This window comes from Heteronotia binoei, chromosome 12 (assembly GCF_032191835.1).
Source record: "Heteronotia binoei isolate CCM8104 ecotype False Entrance Well chromosome 12, APGP_CSIRO_Hbin_v1, whole genome shotgun sequence".
Classification (NCBI taxonomy): Eukaryota; Metazoa; Chordata; class Lepidosauria; order Squamata; family Gekkonidae; genus Heteronotia; species Heteronotia binoei.
The window spans coordinates 72,950,244-72,969,092 of NC_083234.1; the positions used below are offsets into that span (position 1 = coordinate 72,950,244).

The 18,849-nt window shown below is 51.4% G+C and overlaps 1 protein-coding gene across 1 annotated transcript in view; it reads left to right on the forward strand.

Moving 5' to 3' along the window:
- RALGDS (ral guanine nucleotide dissociation stimulator) overlaps positions 1 to 18,849 on the forward strand; it is a 114,731-nt gene that overhangs the window by 88,135 nt on the left and 7,747 nt on the right. The window contains exons 8-16 of the mRNA XM_060251657.1: positions 539 to 642; positions 934 to 1,018; positions 4,592 to 4,669; positions 5,709 to 5,795; positions 8,822 to 8,854; positions 10,211 to 10,332; positions 13,214 to 13,309; positions 15,530 to 15,785; positions 18,235 to 18,480. Coding sequence (XP_060107640.1) covers positions 539 to 642; positions 934 to 1,018; positions 4,592 to 4,669; positions 5,709 to 5,795; positions 8,822 to 8,854; positions 10,211 to 10,332; positions 13,214 to 13,309; positions 15,530 to 15,785; positions 18,235 to 18,480 — 1,107 coding nt within the window. The remainder of the gene's footprint in view (positions 1 to 538; positions 643 to 933; positions 1,019 to 4,591; positions 4,670 to 5,708; positions 5,796 to 8,821; positions 8,855 to 10,210; positions 10,333 to 13,213; positions 13,310 to 15,529; positions 15,786 to 18,234; positions 18,481 to 18,849) is intronic.

Consider the following 18,849-nt stretch of genomic DNA (forward strand, 5'->3'; position numbering starts at 1 on the left):
AAATCAAAGCAATGGGCTTTGAAGACAGCCCCCCCATCCTAAATAGCTCCTAGATCAGGGGTGACCAAACTCGCTTAGCATAAGAGCCACATAGAATAAATGTCAGATATTTGAGAGCCACAAGACAGGAACATCACATGTTTGAGAGAAGGAAGGAAGGAAGGAAGGAAGGAAGGAAGGAAGGAAGGAAGGAAGGAAAATAAATGGAGGGAGGGACGTGGAGGTGGAAAGAAAGCAACTTTAACTTTAAATGTATTCGCCAAGCTGCCAGACAGCAGGGCAGTGGGGTCTTTGAAAGCCACAATGTGTGTGGAAGAGCCACATGTGACTCCTGAGCCACAGTTTGGCCACCCCGTCCTAGACGCACCCAGTCCTGTCTAGCCTTCCCTCTTTCCACTCTGATTACTTGGGAGGGGGGGTGAGTTGGACATACAGGCTGTCAGAGAGCTAGTTTCTAAGCGGACTTCAGCCTCTGGGTGGGCCCATCTCCTCCACACCGCTGTGTTAACTCCTGCACCCTTCTGGTTTCTATCTCCAGGAATGCCGGATTCTGAAGAATTTCTCTTCCCTACGTGCCATTCTGTCTGCCCTGCAGTGCAATGCGGTGCACAGGCTGAAGAAAACGTGGGACGAGGTGTCGCGGTTAGTTTGGGGGGAGGGGAGGGGGGATAGGGAGGAGTTATCCCCCCAAGTCTCCAGTTCAAAACCCCCCTTTGCATTGGGGGGGGGGGCGCCCCATCACCTACCATCTACGGTCTCGGGAGAGTAATACTGGCTCGTCTTCGCAAAGGTTAATACTGGACTGCCTTCCCAAAGCAGAATGGGTTTTGCAGCCCCTGCAAGAATGTTAAAGATGTCGTTAAATAACATTTAAGATGTCTTTCACCGCTAGAAAACGCTGCATTTTTACACTCGGCCTTCCATCCTTTACAGGGAGAGCTTCCGCACTTTCCACGAATTGTCGGAAATCTTCTCGGACGAGAACAACCACTCCTTGAGCCGGGAGCTCCTCATCAAGGTAGGAGGCCGTCAGCAGCCCAGGTCAGCTCTTGGTTCCCATCAGGTCAAGAACCGGCCTCTCCCGCTCCCTTGGGGGTGGCAGGTGGGATTCAACAGGTCCAGCTGCCCTGTTTATATCATTTATACCAGGGGTGTTAAACATGTGGCCTGGGGGCCGAATCAGGCCCCCGGAGGGCTCCTATCAGGCCCCCGAGCAACTGGCTGTCATCTGCTTCCTTCTTCCTCTCTCTGGCTTCCTTCTGCGTAACAGCTTGCTCAGTCGCACAGGAGCTACAGAGCAAAGCCTCTATTTTCTCCATTGGCTGAGGCTCTGTCAATTGCAGGTTTCTAAGCAGTGCACGGACTTCAGCCTGTGGGTGGGTCCGTCTCCTCCGCACCACTGTGTAAACTCCTGCACCCTCCTGGTTTCTATCTCAAGGAATGCTGGATTCTGAAGAATTTCTCTTCCCTACGTGAGGCTCCATTGGCTGAGGCTCTGTCAAAGGGGAGGAGGTTGTTTTGTCAGGCTCTCTCAATCTCACAGCAAACCTCTCTTTATCAAAGATTTCAGGTTTTCACAGGTGGTAACATTAGGGTTTGTAGAATCTTTCGGGCTCAAGTGCCGTGTTCTACTGGAGAAAGTTTTCCTTCCAGATGTTTCATTCTCAGCTGCAGAGAACATCCTCAGTGGCGACTCATCCTCGCCACTGAGGATGTTCTCCGCAGCTGAGAACAAAACGTCTGGAAGGAAAACTTTCTCCAGTAGAACACGGCACTTGAGCCCAAAAGATTCTACAAACCCTAATAAACCTCTCTTTCTTCTGTTGGCTGAGGCTCTTCCCCCTCTTGATCCCCAGGGGAGGGAAGGAAAGAGCCAGAACTTCCTTTGCCCAGTTCCCTGGATCCCATGGGAGAACTACAAAGAAAGCACCTTTAAGACCAACCAGTGCTAATGTTTTAAGCATGTTTTAAGGTTGTTTTTTTAAAAAATGTTAATTGTGTTTATCTCTGTCCTTTATAAAGTTAATATCTCTGCTACCTGATCTTAAGTAGAGACACACATGGCCCAGCCCGACAAGGTCTCATTTAGGTCAGATCCAGCCCTCATAACAAATGAGTTTGACACCCCTGATTTATTCTTTTCTTCTCAGTGGGGCCCAAGTAGCTTACGACATCCTTCTCTCCTCCACTTCATCCTCAAAACAGCCCTGTGAGGTAGACTAGGCTGAGAGCTTGTGACTGGCCCAAGGTCACCTGGCAAGCTTCCATGGCACTACTGGGCATTCGGACCTGGGCTTCTCCAATTCCACTCTTAACCGCTGCACCATGCTGTCAAGAACGCTTCTTGCCGCAAGCGCTTCCATTTTGGGGCCCAGACAAATGCTGTAGTGGGAACTGCTGTCGTGGGAAATCGCTATGTTTCACCTGTTCGCTGGCTTATCGACAGCATTCTGTCTGTAACGCTTCACAAGTAACTTTCTTGCCCTAAGTGCCTGGTACGGCTTTGAGCTTGAAGGGCCCCGGCTTGGAGACTTTCATTTTCGAGGCAACTTGCTTAAGCTGGTTATGACAACAATGCAGGGGAGTCGAGGGGGATGTTTCAGGGGTTGAGAAAAAGGCGCCTAGTGCTTCAAACAGGCAGGGCTCATTTTGTAGCAGGAACTCCTTTGCATATTAGGCTGCACCCCCCTGATGTAGCCAATCCTCCAAGAGCTTACAGGACTCTTCGTACAGGGCCTACTGTAAGCTCCAGGAGGATTGGCTGCATCAGGGGCATGTGACCTAACATGCAGAGGAGTTCCTGCTCCGATTGGCTGCATAAGGGGCATGTGACCTAATATGCAGAGGAGTTCCTGCTCCGATTGGCTGCGTCAGGGGCATGTGACCTAACATGCAGAGGAGTTCCTGCTCCGATTGGCTGAATCAGGGGCATGTGACCTAATATGCAGAGGAGTTCCTGCTCCGATTGGCTGCATCAAGGGCATGTGGCCTAACATGCAGAGGAGTTCCTGCTACAAAAAAGCCCCTGCAAATAGGTCACGGTCTGGACCCCAGAGTAGAATTGTAATCCTCAGCCTGAGTGGCCCAGTCTCACCAAGACAAAGTCTCAGACCTGTAACATCTTCATTTAATAAACACACTCTGATTTCACTGTAGAGGTCGTTATTGAGGGAGATGGTGCAGCACCTGACACAGACTGGCACTTTGGAATGTCAAATTGTGCTTGTTGGCGACAGCCAAGACCTGCGCACGCTTCCCCCCCCCACCCCCATGCTGAATAAAGCACTTTTGACTGACTTCCAGGGCACTTCAGCGATCGCTCGCGAGCAGATTTTGCCATTTTTGGGCACAAATCCACAACTCCTGTGTGATAATTATTTACTGCATAATTTTATTTGAAGACTGTATGTTATAAGTGCTCGTTGTGTCGTTTGTGTTGCGCTGTGATGTAATAAAATCCCTTTGTTGAAAAAAAATGATAAAATCCAGTTGCAAAGTGCATTGGAAAAGGCTCGAAAGTGCATCGTTCAGCGGGTGTGAAAGTGCCACTGCCTCTCTCTCTTTCTCGTTTTCTCTCACCCCCACCCCGGAGCCAAAGAATGTGCTGCAGAGTCAAGGCCTGGCTTCTTTGCCCCTTTCGGGCTCTCGGGCCAAGCAGGCTGAGGCTGAGTGCCGACAGCTGCTCTGTCTGCTTTCTTTCAAAGGCCTGGGCGGCTCCGAGGCCCAGCAATCCCCTGCGGGAGCAAGAGATAAACAGCGGAGGGGAACGCCCTGGGAGACCTGGCCTGCCTGTCTTTCGGCAGAGGGATTCCCTGCCCTTATCTCTGCTCCGCAGAGGGAGCAGCTGACAGCCCAGCGGTGGAGTTCCCAGACTCCCTCCTGACTCAGTCGTTTGCTTTGAAACCCACGTCATGAACGTGGCCCGTGAAAGGCCTCCTTGTCCCTGCGGTTCTCTCTTAGCCGGGCCCCTCAGGAGCTAAATATGGATGCTTCACTCACGGCCACTCTGCCAGTGCTTGGCCCGGGCTAGCCCGATCTTGTCAGATCTTTGGAAGTCGAGCAAGGTCAGCCTGGGTTAGTATTTGGATTGGGAGATCACCCCAGAAATCTAGGGCTGCTGCAGAGAGGCAGACGATGGCAAACCACCTCTGGAAAGAAGGAAGGGAGGAAGGAAGGGGAAGGCAAATAGATGGGGGAGGAGGGAGGGAGAGGTGGAAAGAAGGCAACTTTAACTTCAGATGCACTCTCCAAGCTGCCGTCTGGCTTGGTTTGAAGAAGTGATTTAAAGAGACAAATGTGGTGGGGGCTTCAAGAGCCGCACAATATGTGTGTAAGAGACACATGCGGCTCCTGAGCCACAGTTTGGCCACCCCTGGTACAGACCAACGCGGCTACCCATCTTCACCTTCCAGTGTTCTCCGCTGGATCTAACGAGAGTCCGCACGACCGCCTTCCAATTTGCCCCACGAATCAGAAGCAGCAGCAGCAGCCTGGGGGCTTCGTGCCCTTTTTAGCAACAGCCCCAGCGAGAGCGTGCCTCAGCTTGCCTTGCCTTTCTCCTGACCTTTTGTTTTCTCCGGTGGCTATTTAGGAGGGGACCTCGAAGTTCGCCACGCTGGAGATCAATCCCAAGAGGGCTCAGAAGCGGCAGCAGCAGCAGCGAGAGATGGTGAGTCCCTGGGAGGGGTCCTTGTTCCAAGGCAGGCGTGGAGGGTCCATCAGGCCCACGATGCTCTTCCCTGCCGAGCTACGGAGGGGCGTGGTCTGCCCTGCATCCTAAAGTCCTTTGTGGTGAGCTTGGCGCCAGGCGTTGGCTGTGGAACCCTCTTCATGCAAAGCGGCTGAGCCACGCTTCCCTGCTGCCATCTTGGCATGTTCTGTCTTTTTGGACATGTTCTGTCTTTTGGAACTCACTGCCGCAGGAGGAGGTGGCGGCTACAAGCATAGCCAGCTTCAAGAGGGGATTGGATAAGCATATGGAGCAGAGGTCGCTGAGTGGCTATCAGCCGCAAGGGATAGATGGGACTCTCTGTTTGGGGCAAGTGATGCTCTGTATTCTTGGTGCTTGGGGGGGTCACAGTGGGAGGGGTTTCATGTCCTGGCCCCACTGATGGACCTCCTGATGGCACCTGGGTTTTTTGGCCACTGTGTGACACAGAGTGTTGGACTGGATGGGCCATTGGCCTGATCCAACATGGCTTCTCTTATGTTCTTATGTGACACAGAGTGTTGGACTGGATGGGCCATTGGCCTGATCCAGCATGGCTTCTCTTATGTTCTTATAGATGGAACTCTCTGTGTGGGGCAGAGATGCTCTGTATTCTTGGTGCTTGAGGGGGCCAACAGTGTGAGGGGTTTTGGTGTCCTGGCCCCACTGGTGGACCTCCTGATGGCACCTGGTTTTTTTGGCCGCTGTGTGACACAGAATGTTGGGCTGGATGGGCCATTGGCCTGATCCAACATGGCTTCTCTTATGTTTTTACCATCTGCCTATCTTGGAATTCCTTGGCTCACTGAGGTCTTAGGCAGACTTTCCTTCCTAGTCCTGCTGCCCAGAGGACCTTTCTGCTGGGGAGTTCAGAGGTCAAACATGGGACTTCTGCATGCGGAGCATTGTGCTTTGGCTTCTCCCCCCTCTGGCCATGTTGGGGCCTCTCCGGCCACACCGGTTCCTCTCTATGATCATAACTCTCATTCTCCCTTTACAGGGGGTAATGCAAGGCACCATCCCATACCTGGGCACCTTCCTCACTGACCTAGTGATGCTGGACACAGCCATGAAGGACTACTTGGATGTAGGTACCGCTAACCCTCTCCCACCCACTTACCCCCCACTGGATTTTTAAAATTCACCTGTGTCAGCCAGTTTGGTGTAGTGGTGAAGTGTGCGGACTCTTATCTGGGAGAACCGGGTTTGATTCCCCACTCCTCCACTTGCACCTGCTGGCATGGCCTTGGGTCAGCCATAGCTCTAGCAGAGGTTCTCCTTGAAAGGGCAGCTGCTGTGAGAGCCCTCTCAGCCCCACCCACCTCACAGGGTGTCTGTTGTGGGGGAGGATGGGAAAGGAGATTGTGAGCCGCTCTGAGACTCTTTGGAGTGGAGGGCGGGATATAAATCCAATATCTTCTTCTGCCCAGTCTGTTGCCCACATGGGAATTTAACGGTGGCTTTTGCAGAACCAACGGCATTTTACAGAATCCAGCCCCGTGGCACAGAGTGGTATAGCTGCCGTACTGCAGTCCAAGCTTTCTGCTAACTACCTGAGTTCGATCCCGGCAGAAGCTGGGTTCAGGTAGCCGGCTCAAGGTTGACTCAGCCTTCCATCCTTCCGAGGTCGGTAAAATGAGTCCCCAGCTTGCTGGGGGGAAAGTGTAGATGACTGGGGAAGGCAATGACAAACCACCCTGTTAAAAAGTCTGCCGTGAAAACCTCGTGATACGACATCACCCCAGAGTCGGAAACGACTGGTGCTTGCACAGGGGACTACCTTTACAAAAAAAGATTTGACAAACTTTCTAATATTTCCCCCCACAAAAAATAGGAAAATAACCCAAACGTATAAAGCAGAGAGATAGAAATCTTTATCATGCCACTGTGGCCAATTTAAAATAATTTAATTAAGTAATTTAAAAAGTAATTTAAAAAAAGTATGGTGGGAGGAAGGTTTTATGATGACAGTAAAGAAGCATTTTAAGGCAGATGCCAAACTGATCTAATTTATTGCACCTTCCGGGGATGCCGGGTGAGTGGCACATGCAAATGAGTTGTGCTAATGAGCTCCAGCACCTCTTTTTCTACGAAACGACCCCTGCAACTCGGTATCTCCAAGAGCGGCAAACCAGGACTCACGAGAAAGATCCTGGACTCCGCTTTCCAAGTTCTGAGCCTGGCAAAGCACTCAAAACAGGGTGGCTGGGTTTGCCCTTTGGCGTCTTCATGATTCATGGAGGGCTGCTCTGGGTCTGAGCTGTTTGTTTTAAATATAAACTTCTTTATGCAGCAGGTGATTAAAATGTGGGATTTGCTGCCAGAGGACATCGTGATGGGATTAAAAGGGGATTAGACAGATTAATGGAGGAGAGGTCTGTCAGTGGCTCTCAGCCATGGTGACTAAAGGGAGCTTCCCTGTTCAGAGGCAGTTAACCTCTGAATACCAGTGCCTGGAGGCAACATCCAGGAAGGTCTCGGCCTCTGTGCCCTGTTCCTCCAGAGGAACTGGCTGGCCACTGTGTGAGACAGGATGCTGGACTAGATGGACCACTGGTCTGATCCAGCAGGGCTCTTCATGTGTTCTTATCCTCAGGGGTGGAATTCTAGCAGGAGCTCCTTTGCATATTAGGCCACGCACCCCTGATGTAGCCAATCCTCCAAGAGCTTACAAAAAAGAGCCTTGTAAGCTCTTGGAGGATTGGCTACATCAGGGGTGCGTGGCCTAATATGCAAAGGAGCTCCTGCTAGAATTCCAGCCCTGTTTACCCTCCACATTTAGAGGCACTAAGTCTCTGAATCCCAGAGCCAGGAGGCAACATTAGGGGAAGGCCTTGGCATCTATGCCCTGTTGTTGGCCATCCAGAAGAACTAGCTGGTCTCTGTGTGAGACAGGATGCTGGACTAAATGGACCACGGATCTGTTCTTAAGTTCCTATGGTGTCAGGTCACCTGGCAGCCAGGTGAGCCAAGTCTGGGGGTCTCCCCCTCCCTCCCTCCCAGCGGTGCTTGAGCTCACCTGTCTTTTTGTGACGGAGAATTCGGACACAACTGGTACAGGGCCAGTCCTGCTTGTACTTTTTGAAAGCTTGTCTTTGCAGGAGCCCCATAGAGGCCGTCACTTCCATGGGCCTAGGGTTGGGGGTCAGAGAGGTGGCAGCTCGCTAAACTTAAACGGTAAGACCTCGGGCTGCCCACAGTATTTGAAATACGAAAACTCTCTTTCCTTTTAGGTCAAAGTTGAAGTCCGGGGGCACCTTTAAGACCAGCAAAGTTTAATTCTGCAGACAAAAGCTTGTACCCAGAATTGAACTTGGTTGGACTTGAAGATGTCAGTGGACTCAGACTTCATTCTGTTGCTTCAGACCAGCCGGGGTCGTTTTGTGGCGGAGCTCATTAGCATAACTCATTAGCATATGCTCCCCCCAGCCAAAAAGCAACCTGATGCAAGAAAGGAGAGCCCTGGGCGAGCGAGGCCTGCTGGGGCTGGCTAGAGATCCAGCCAGCCCAAGCAGGCCTCACTCGCCTGGGGCTCTCCATGGTTGCTCCCCACTGCAGTCCAAAGGCCAGCAAGCCACCCACCACCCAGAATCACATAAGAAATGGAGAACGGGTGGCGTGGGCTTCTCCAGGGGTTAATGAGGGCTGCTAGGGGCGTGGCAAAGCCCCTGGTGGCTGGCTGGCTGCCCGCTCTCCTAATCCAGGGATTGTTATGCAGCTGCACCTACTATTCAATGGACAAGGTAGGTGGGGAGGAAGAGGGGGAACCCTCCGAAAGGTTCAGGAGCTGTGCTGCTGTGAGCTCCTGCTGAATCTGAGGCCTGAGACCAAGACAGCTACCCACCTGGATCTTTCCCTTTAGGTGCTCCCCATTCATTCTACACGATTGCTTCGCTTACTCTCATCTCACTTGAATCTCAGTCTTCTTCATTCTCTGAAAAAGAAATCTCTTTCAACGTGCGTTTGTTCAGTCTCCAAGTGCTGCTTTCTCAGCTGTGGGAAGGGAAACAAACACGCTGATTTTAAAATTTTATGAAGACCCCCCATGTGTTGGATACCTGCCAGTTACCGGGATGTCAGGCGGTTTGTAACTGCCTGTTTTTTCTCTTTCAGGGGGGCTTGATCAACTTTGAGAAAAGAAGGAAGGTGAGAGCTTTTCGCTGAGATCTAGCAACTTGTCTTCCGCTCTTCCTTATAAACAAACTCCGGCATCCTGCGTTTGCTCTGCGTTTGGTGTGTGCTTAACATAGACCAGGGGCTCCCCATGCCTGTGGGTTCCATGGCACCCACCAACATAGTTTTCTGATGCCCGTGAAATGTTTTTAGAAAGTGGGTGGAGCCAGGTAGGGTTTTTGCTGACAAGATTTCCAGTTGCCTGTTGGAGATTCATTTGGCCATGCAGGAATCTCTGAAGACATTGCTTTGGCAGCAGCTGCCACCTCAGTGCAAGAATTTTCACTGTCTGGTTGAAGGTGAGCTGCGGCAGCCATTTTGTGGCTGGCTCCGCCTCCCGCAGCAACCATTTTGTGGCAGCCGTTTTGCGGCTGTGCCCGTCGCACTATGTCAGAATTCCAAAGGTGCCTGCAGGCTCAGAAAGGTTGGGAACCCGCGGTTTAGACAAAGTCCTGTCAGGATTAGTGACTGGGAAGCGGCTTTTTCCTCTTGTGAGACAAACAGATCCCCCAAAGTGGAGGGTTTTTTTTCACCCTTCAGGGGTGCATCTCTGCGGCCAGTACAGCTTCTCACTCACAGAGCTGCTGTCAGTTTTCCGTCAAAAATGGCACACTGTAAATCTCTTCGTTTTGAGGGCTGTTCTGCTCTGCAGAGCTCAGAGGCTAGGTGGGGCCCTGGGGGATTACAAGACAGGGCTAACAGGCTGCGTTTGGGTCTGGTGGCAGCTTCTTCCTGGTGCCTTCAAGGAAAGGAGGAAGAGGGAGGTGGGTCTAGAAAGCCCGGACTTGATATGGCAAGCGGGTTGCTTGTAAAAGGGCTGCCATTTTCAGAACAAAGGGATTTTGAGCTGGTCGCGTTCCCACATTGACAAACTGGATTCAACTCCAGGACTCCCTTAGAGATCAACAAGATCTTCAGCCTATAAGCTGTTGGGAGTCAAAGTTCCATCAGATTCTTGAAAGCGTGGACCCACCCTGTAACCTGCCCTGAGCCCTCTCGCAGGGAGGGCGGAATATAAATTGGAAGAAAGAAATAAAATTTCCCAAAACGTTGTTGGCCACTTAAGGTGTCGCCAGACTTGAATCTGGTTGTCCTACTGTAGACCATGGTGGCTGCTCTCTGAAAACATCTGCATTGACCAAAAAAAAATCTGCAAGATGAGGCAGAAGAGGCTAGGGGTCCCGTGTTGTAGGCTGTGTCCCCTCCAGGCAGTGACTCTCGTGGCGACTGCCTGTGACAGAGTGTGCAAGTCGGGCTGCTGGGGGGGGGCGGGAGGGGGAACGGAGGGCGGCCAGGGTGCGAGGGCCTCACTCTCTTCATTTCCTGCAGGAATTCGAAGTCATCGCCCAGATAAAACTGCTCCAGTCGGCCTGCAACAACTACAGTTTCACGCAAGAGGATCGCTTTGTGAGCTGGTTCCACAGTGTGGACCGGCTCACGGAGGCAGAAAGGTAAGCTCTCCCCACCCCCCACCACCTCCCGAGCCGACCATACATTTTAGAGTCCTGGTGTTGTCACTGGGGTAGTCCTCATGAATTTTACCTTCTCTTTTTCAAACAAAACGAGAGCTGGGTTTTTGCTCTTGTGAAACAATGAAGTAGGACTTACTCACGCTACAGGGGATCCCATTCCTGTTGCAGTTTCTACCCCTGCAGTATATGCATCAAAACGACGGTGTATAATGGCACGGCAATATCAGTTTGATCCGTTTTCCAATTCTATATTAACATTGTGAGCCAATCCAAATCTCAACTTGGGGGACACATTTTTGTGTGTGTGTGTGGGAGGCTTCGGCTAGTGAGGGGGTTTTTACATTGAATCCGTTGGTAGATTCTGAGGCTGGGTTTGTGCCATTTTCTCAGCTGAACACTAGCTAAGGTTTGTTACCTTCTGTAGAAGGGCAGTGCTGAACAGTCGCAGCATTGGTTAGTATCCAGGCCTCAGATTCAGCAGGAGCGCAGCTCCTGAACCTTTCTGAGGGATCTCCCTCTTCCCCCCCACCTATCTTGTCCACTGAATAGTAGGTGCAGCTGCATAAGGAGGAAGTGCGGGCCCTGCGGAACCTCGACCAGTTCCGCAGGGCCTGCAAAACCGCCCTTTTTAGACAAGCCTATAACGATATCGACTGCTGAGTTGCTAGGAACAAAGAACCGCCATCTATAATATTGTCTAAACTGGCAGAACCAGCGCCAGAACAGCTTTATTGCTGCCAGATATATATAATGTAACTTAAACTATGTATTTTAATTTAACTAACTGGTTTTTATATGTTTAATTTTAATTGTTAAATTCAATGTTTTACCTATTTATGTTAATGTTGAATTGTTGTTAGCCGCCCTGAGCTGCCTAGGCGGGGAGGGCGGGATATAAATAAAATCTATTATTATTATTATTATTATTATTATTATTATTATTATTATTATTATTATTATTATTATTATTATTATTATAACAATCCCTGGATTAGGAGAGCGGGCAGCCAGCCAGCCCCCAGGGGCTTTGCCACACTCCCAGCAGCCCTCATTAACCCCTGAAGAACCTTGTGCCACCCTCTCTCCACTTCTTATGTGATTTTGGGCAGTGGGTAGCTCGCTGGCCTTTTGATTGAGGGGGTGGCCAAGGAGAACCCCAGGTGAGCGAGGCCTGCTTGGGCTGGCTGGATCTCTAGCCAACCCAAGCAGACCTCGCTCACCCGGGGCTCTCCTTTCTTGCATCGGGTTGCTTTTGGCTGGGAGGTGGCATACGCTAATGAGCCCAGTCACCTATTTTTCTACAGAACGACCCCTGTTAGTATCTAGATATGGCCCTGCGGCATTGAGTGTCTCAGCGTGTCTCTGATGCCCCTTTGCTCCTGGCAACCCTAATCAAATCAAAGCAGGAAACCGAACCCCAAAATGTTCGTTCATAAAGTCCTGGAGATTCGGGGATGGAACTGGAAACCTCCAAAGGCAGTTTATTTTTATTTTTTTTATTTTATTTATTTAGGATTTATATCCTAAATACATATATATATAAATATATCAATAAATATATAAATAATATATAGAGTACTAGTAAGGAGCCAAAAGTTAAAAACAGCAATAGTTACAGACAAAAGTACACGTGTGTCTTACAAAAACTATAAATGTATGTATATATAATAATTGGGCCCAAAATGGAATGTTCCAGTCTGCAAATGAATGACACAGTATTTGCTGGCGTATAAGACTACTTTTTTGCCCCGAAAAACATGCCTCCGAGTGGGGGGGTCGTCTTATACGCCGGGTGCACTTCAGTTGGGATAGACATAGCTGCCCATAGTGGCCTTCTGATGCTCGCCCGGTGCCCATAGTGGCCTCCCGATGCCCGCCCACCTCATTCTACATACCGTCCAGTATCGCGCGGTATCCAGTGCGGCCGCGGCGGGTCATCAGCGTGGCTGCGGCGAGCATCAGTAGCGAGACAGGGGTGCCAGCCTTTTGGGCGTGTCCGGCCCGTTCTGCTCGGCGGGAAGCAGCGGCGCTCCGGCCCGCCCCTTGCCTACGCAGAGCTCGCACATGCGCACTTGCGCACTAGTGCCGGTCACAGGGAGATGCAGGGGCGGGCCAGATGTTCTTTTACCTTTTATTTGGTGTGTGGAAGGTGTGCGGAAGAGGGGGTAGTCTTATACGGCGAGTATATAACAAACCCTATATTGTGAGTGGAAATGTTGGGGGGTCGTCTTATACGCCCCGTCGTCTTATGCGCCGGCAAATACGGTGATTTTGTTGTTGTTGTGACGCCACAGCTGTATCTGACCATATGTCAGCAGCAATTACATATACTGCAAACAGGAATCTTGCCAATACATACCTTGGGGAGGGACGATGGCTCAGTGGTAGAGCATCTGCTTGGTAAGCAGAAGGTCCCAGGTTCAATCCCCGGCATCTCCAACTAAAAAGGGTCCAGGCAAACAGGCGTGAAAAACTTCAGCTTGAGACCCTGGAGAGCCGCTGCCAGTCTGAGTAGACAAGACTGACTTGGATGGACCAAAGGTCTGATTCAGTAGAAGGCAGCTCATATGTTCATTGTTCCAGTTTAAGTCCCAAGAGTACAAGGGAACCCCCCTCCCTCTCAGGGCCAGGGTAACATCGGTATGTATCAGTGGGGGTGGAGCCTGAGGAAGGCGGGGTTTGGGGAGGGGAGGAGCCTCAGTGGGGTGTAACACCATAGATTCCGCCCTCCAAAGCAGCCATTTTCTTCGGGGGGATCTCTTCTTGGTCGTTTAAAGATCAGCTGTAATTCCGGGAGATCCGCAGGCCCCACTCGGGGGCCGTAGCGCTGAGCCAGCCTCTCTCCCTTGTTTCTTTCCAGCTACGGCCTCTCCTGCGAGATCGAGCCCTTGTCCGAGTCGGCCAGCAACACTCTGAAGACAAAGAAGAACCCTGGCATCATCAAGCGCTGGAGCGAGTGAGTGTCCCGGGACTGGGATTCTCTGTTCAGAGGTCTTTAGGAGCTCTGGGCTTTAGGAGAGGCTGGCTTCGGTTAACATCTGCTTTGGAGGGGTGCTGCTCATACATGTCAGACACCAAAGAGCAATGAGCCCGAACCTAAAAAGGGCGATGCAGGGTGACCCTGAACCATACTGAACCGAGCTGGTCTGGGCAAGTCCACTTCCCCCTTTCTTCCAGCTGTGGCTTGCTGGGAGAAAGGGGGTGGGGCCAACCTGGAAGGGACTTTCCTTCCACCTTTGTTCTGGCTGTGGCTTACCAAGGCTTGGAGAATGGGCAAGGGGGGAGGGATCTCCCAGGAAAAGAAGACGACAATATTGGATTTATATCCCTCCCTAGACTCTGAATCTCAGAGTCTCCGAGCGGTCACGATCTCCTTTACCTTCCCCCCGCCCTCAACAGACACCCTGTGACGTGGGTGGGGCTGGAGAGGGCTCTCACAGCAGCTGCCCATTCAAGGACAACCTCTGCCAGAGCTATGGCTGACCCAAGGCCATTCCAGCTGGTGCAACTGGAGGAGTGGGGAATTGAACCTGGTTCTCCCAGATAAGAGTCCACACACTTCACCACTACCCCAAACTAACTCTTCCTTTCCCTTTTTCTCCCGGCCATGGCTTGCTGGAGAAAGGGGGTGGGGATTGCTCAGAAAGGGACTTTATTTAACCCTTCAGTTTTGTTCCTTTCTCCAGCCATTGAAACTTAGCATTGGAGCCCATGCTGCTCAGCTTTCAGGTTTCAGGACCCCACATGTTGGGAAACGCTGACCTGCAGTTGACCGGTTGGGCAGAGACAGCGGGGTGGACATCATTCAGGGAGAGTTTAATAAAACCATTAAACTGCCCCTGAACGATGTCCCCCCCAGTTTTATTAAATAATTGGCAATATATCAATATTCCTCATATCCGGGGTGGGATTCTAGCAGGAGCTCCTTTGCATATTAGGCCACACACCCCTGATGTAGCCAATCCTCCCAAGAGTTTGAAAGGCTCTTTCTGGTAAGCTCTTGGAGGATTGGCTGCATCAGGGGGTGTGGCCTAGTATGCAAAGGAGTTCTTGCTAGAATCCCACCTCTGTTCATGTCCGGAAATACTTGATTTTAATATTATTGCCCGCTGCCAAAACATGCACGGCACGAAAATGGAAATCTATAGATTCCCCTGGTATTATTCAATGGGACTCAGTTATTTTGGGACCATCACATTATGGATGAGATCACTGTGGGTGTCTCCCAAGTAGATCCATATTGGGAATACCTTAAACGTATAGCAAAATGGACCAAACAACACAGGGTACAAGGAGCACCTGTAGCGCAGAGTGGTAAAGCTGCAGGACTGCAGTCCGAGCTCTCTGCTCACGACCTGAGTTCGATCCCGGCGGAAGAAGAAGAAGATATTGGATTTATATCCCGCCCTCCACTCCGAAGAGTCTCAGAACGGCTCACAATCTCCTTTACCTTCCTCCCCTACAACAGACACCCTGTGAGGTGGGTGGGGCTGGAGAGGGCTCTCCCAGCAGCTGCCCTTTCAAAGACAACTCTTGTGAGAGCTATGGCTGACCCAAGGCCATTCCAGCAGCTGCAAGTGGAGGAGTGGGGAATCAAACCCGGTTCTCCCAGATAAGAGTCCGCACACTTAACCACTACACCAAACTGGAAGCTGGTTCAAGTTGCCAGCTCGAGGTTGACTCAGCCTTCCATCCTTTTGAGTCAGTCAAATGAGTACCCAGCTTGCTGGGGGGGAAGTGTAGATAACTGAGGAAGGCAATGGCAAACCACCCTGTAAAAAGTCTGCTGTGAAAACCTCGTGATGCGACGTCACCCGAGTCGGAAACAGTTGGTACTTGCACAGGGGACTGCCTTGACTTTATACAGGGTACAAGTTCCTTTAGTAACCATAAATATTCTGGATTTATGCAGTTTTATTAAAAGCGACGGGTCAGCTAATATTAATCATAGCATAGATTTTTGTTCGTTTTTAAACTTCCTGTCCTTTTAACTGCCACTATTATTTTTATTTTTATAATGCTGTAGTTGCTCTTCATATATTTTAGTTAAAAAAATTTAAAAAAAAAAATCAGTTGAAGCTGCCATTTACTGACTCCGAGAGTCCAAGCCTGGGGAAGAGCTCGGCAAGGGAGGAAGGAGGTTTCTGACGGTGCTTTCTGTGCCCTTTCCCCGCAGCCGGCAAGTCCCCAGCACGGAGCCCTGCGCCAGCAGCAGCTCCCACTCCAAGTCCTTCGACCAGCTGAAGTGCGGGCCGTACCTGTGCAGTGGGGACACGGCCGACTCAGTCAGCGTCACCTCTGCCGGCTCCAGCAGCTCGGACGTGGAAGAGATCAACATCAGCTTCATCCCCGAGTCCCCTGACGGCCAGGAGAAGAAGGTACAGGACAGCGGCTCGCTGGGCTCCGCTCGTGCCCAGGGGGGCAGGTGGCAGGTGCGCCCCACGTCGGGGGAGAAGCTTTTTCTTGGGGAGGGGGGGAATAGGGAGGCGTGGGGGGGTGGGGGGGTTGGAGGCCTTTGAGTAGCTGGATTCCGGAATGGGCACAGCTGTTTAGTCCTCGATGACTTGTCCTCTCCTGCATTCCAGACTCAGAGCTCTATGGCTAAACTTCTGTTTGGGGCCTGTGACTGGGAGCACGTTGGCTTTGTCCTTTTAAAGCAGGGGTCCCCAACCACCGGGCCGTGGGCCGGTTCCCGGGCCGCGGCCCGTTAACAACTGGGCCACAAAGTAAGACAGAGCATCCCCAGACTAAAGAGATTGCAGGGGAGGCAGCCTCGGAGTGAGGCCTCGCCGCCTTTTTCACCCGCCCAGGTCCTGGACCGGCAGAAGGGGCAGCACTGCTGTGACCTTAGCCTACCCCTCATTTATAGACCTCTCCAGCTATCAGCTGATCGGCAGGGATCTTTAAATGGGAGGGGGAGGCAGAAACAGCTCCAGTCTCTCCCTCCATTTAAAGACCCCCATGGGAGGTAGAGATGTGGCACGGGGGGGGGGGGGCAAAACCCGCAGTGTTGCCTCCCCCACTGGTTCGTGGAAAGATTGTCTTCCTTGAAACTGGTCCCTGGTGCCAAAAAGGTTGGGGGGGGGCCTGCTTTAAAGCACTACATGGCTTGGAACTGGGATATTTGAAGGACTGTCTTCTCCCCCATATGTTCCAGCTCAAAAATTAAGATCACCAGGAGAGGCCTTCCTGATTGTCCCCCACCACTCAAAGTAGCTTGTCTGGTGGGCGCAACCAAGAGGGCCTTTTCAGTGGTGGCCCCACAATCGTGGAACATCCTCCCCAGGGAAGCATGCCTGGCCCCCTCACTCTTCATTTTTGGGAGGCAGTCATTTTATTTAGGACTGCATTTGGCTAATTTTTTTTTTTATTTATGGACAATCCTGATAGGGGATTTTAAATAGGAGATTGTGCTGTGTTTTTTCCTTATAATGGCTGCTTTATTTCTAAGCTGCCTTGAGTTCCACAAGGTAGAAAGATGGCAAATGAATGCTTGACATTAAATAAAGAAACTCAAGGTGGGGTGAGCCTATGATCTGTAGAATGGTTAGATGTGGGTCCATGAAAATCTTTCCTGCCGTGTTATTTGTGGGTCACTTTTTTAACTCCACCCTTCCTCACAAGAGGTCAGGATAGCATGCCTGGTTCCTCTCCTACGTTGTCCTCATGACAACCAGGGGTGGGATTCTAGCAGGAGCTCCTTTGCATATTAGGCCACACCTCCCTTGTGTAGCCAATCCTCCAAGAACTTACAAAAAAGAGCCTTGGAAGCTCTTGAGGATTGGCTACATCAAGGCTGTGTGGCCTAATATGCAAAGGAGCTCCTGCTAGAATTCCACCCCAGATGACAACCCCCTGAAAAGGGAACTTTGGATGTGAGGGAGGAACAACCTGTCTGAGTCCTGTCCTCAGTTACCCCCCACCCCACCGTTGCTCAAAAGCTTCGCCTTTACATGTTGGCTGCAGGTAGGAGCCTTGTAGCACTTCCTTTAGTGGATCGTTTTTGTAAACTCTGCCCCGTGGCTCAGAGTGTTAAAGCTGCAGTGCTGCAGTCCTAAGCTCTGCTCACGACCTGAGTTCAATCCCCGGCGGAAGCTGGGTTTTCAGGTAGCCGGCTCAAGGTTGACTCAGCCTTCCATCCTTCCGAGGTCGGTCAAATGAGTCCCCCGCTTGCTGGGGGGAAAGCGTAGATAACTGGGGAAGGCAATGGCAAACCACCCCGTAAAAAGTCTGCCGTTAAAACGTTGTGAAAGCGACATCACCTCAGAGTCGGAAACGACTGCAGCTTGCACAGGGGACCTTTCCTTTTTCCTTTATAAACAAAGGAGGCACAGGGACATCGGACACATCGTTCCCAAGGGCTTGTGTGTTCTTAGTCATAAGAACTTCAGAAGAGCCCTGCTGGATCAGACCAGTGAGGGTGTATCTAGCCCAGCCTTCTGTCTCACAGTGGCCAACCAGTTCCTCTGGAGGGCCGACAACAGGGCAGAGAGGCCGAGGCCTTCCCCGGATGCTGCCTCCTGGCCCTGAGATTTAGAGGATTAGTGCCTCTGGATGTGGAGGTTCCCCTCAGTCACCCTGGCTAGTGACTCATCCTCCTTGAATCTCCCTTATCCCCATTTAAAGCTGTTTGCTCCTCTGGCAGAGCGAATTCCACATTTTAATCTCTCTCTGTGTAAAGTGGTATTTCTTTTTGTCTGTCCTGAGCCTCCTGTCCTTCATCGGATGCCCTCAAGTATTTCGATAGAGGGAGAAGAAGTTCTCCTTGTCCACTCTCTCTCCGCCGCATGCATGACTTTATAAACCTCTACAGCACCCCCCCCCCCTGCTTAATCGTCTCTTTTGACGTCCTTTAACTCGTCTCCCTCCCCACGTCTGCAGTTCTGGGAATCCACCTCTCTCTCTTCCTTGGACACGTCTGGCATCGGCTCCAGCTCCAGCAGCGCCTCCTCGTCCTCCGTCTCCTCCACGCCGGTGCCGGCCTCGCGGACCCACAAGCGCTCCGTCTCTGGCATCTCCAGCTACTCCTCCCTCTCCCTGCCTCTGTACAACCAGCAGGTGGACGACTGCTGCATCATCCGAGTCAGCCTGGCGGTGGACAACGGGAACATGTACAAGAGCATCCTGGTGAGTGGGGGGAGGCCATGCGGAGCACCGAGGGACAAGCCCTGCAGCAGGCCTGGCTCCTGTTGAGGTCTCTGGGCCAAAGGTCTTGAGTGATGGGGGGGAGCAGCTGACATTCATCCTCCCAGGCCTTTTTTTGTAGAAAAACCCCAGCCAGAAGTCATTTGGATATTAGGCCACACCCCCTGATGCCACCATTGTTTCACACAGGGCTTTTTTTTCCAGGAAAAGCCCAGCAGGAACTCATTTACATATCAGGCCACACCCCCTGATGCCATCATTGTTTCACACAGGACTTCTTTGTAGAAAAAGCTCAACAGGGACTAACTGGCATATTAGACCACACCCCCTGATGCCACCATTGGTTCACAC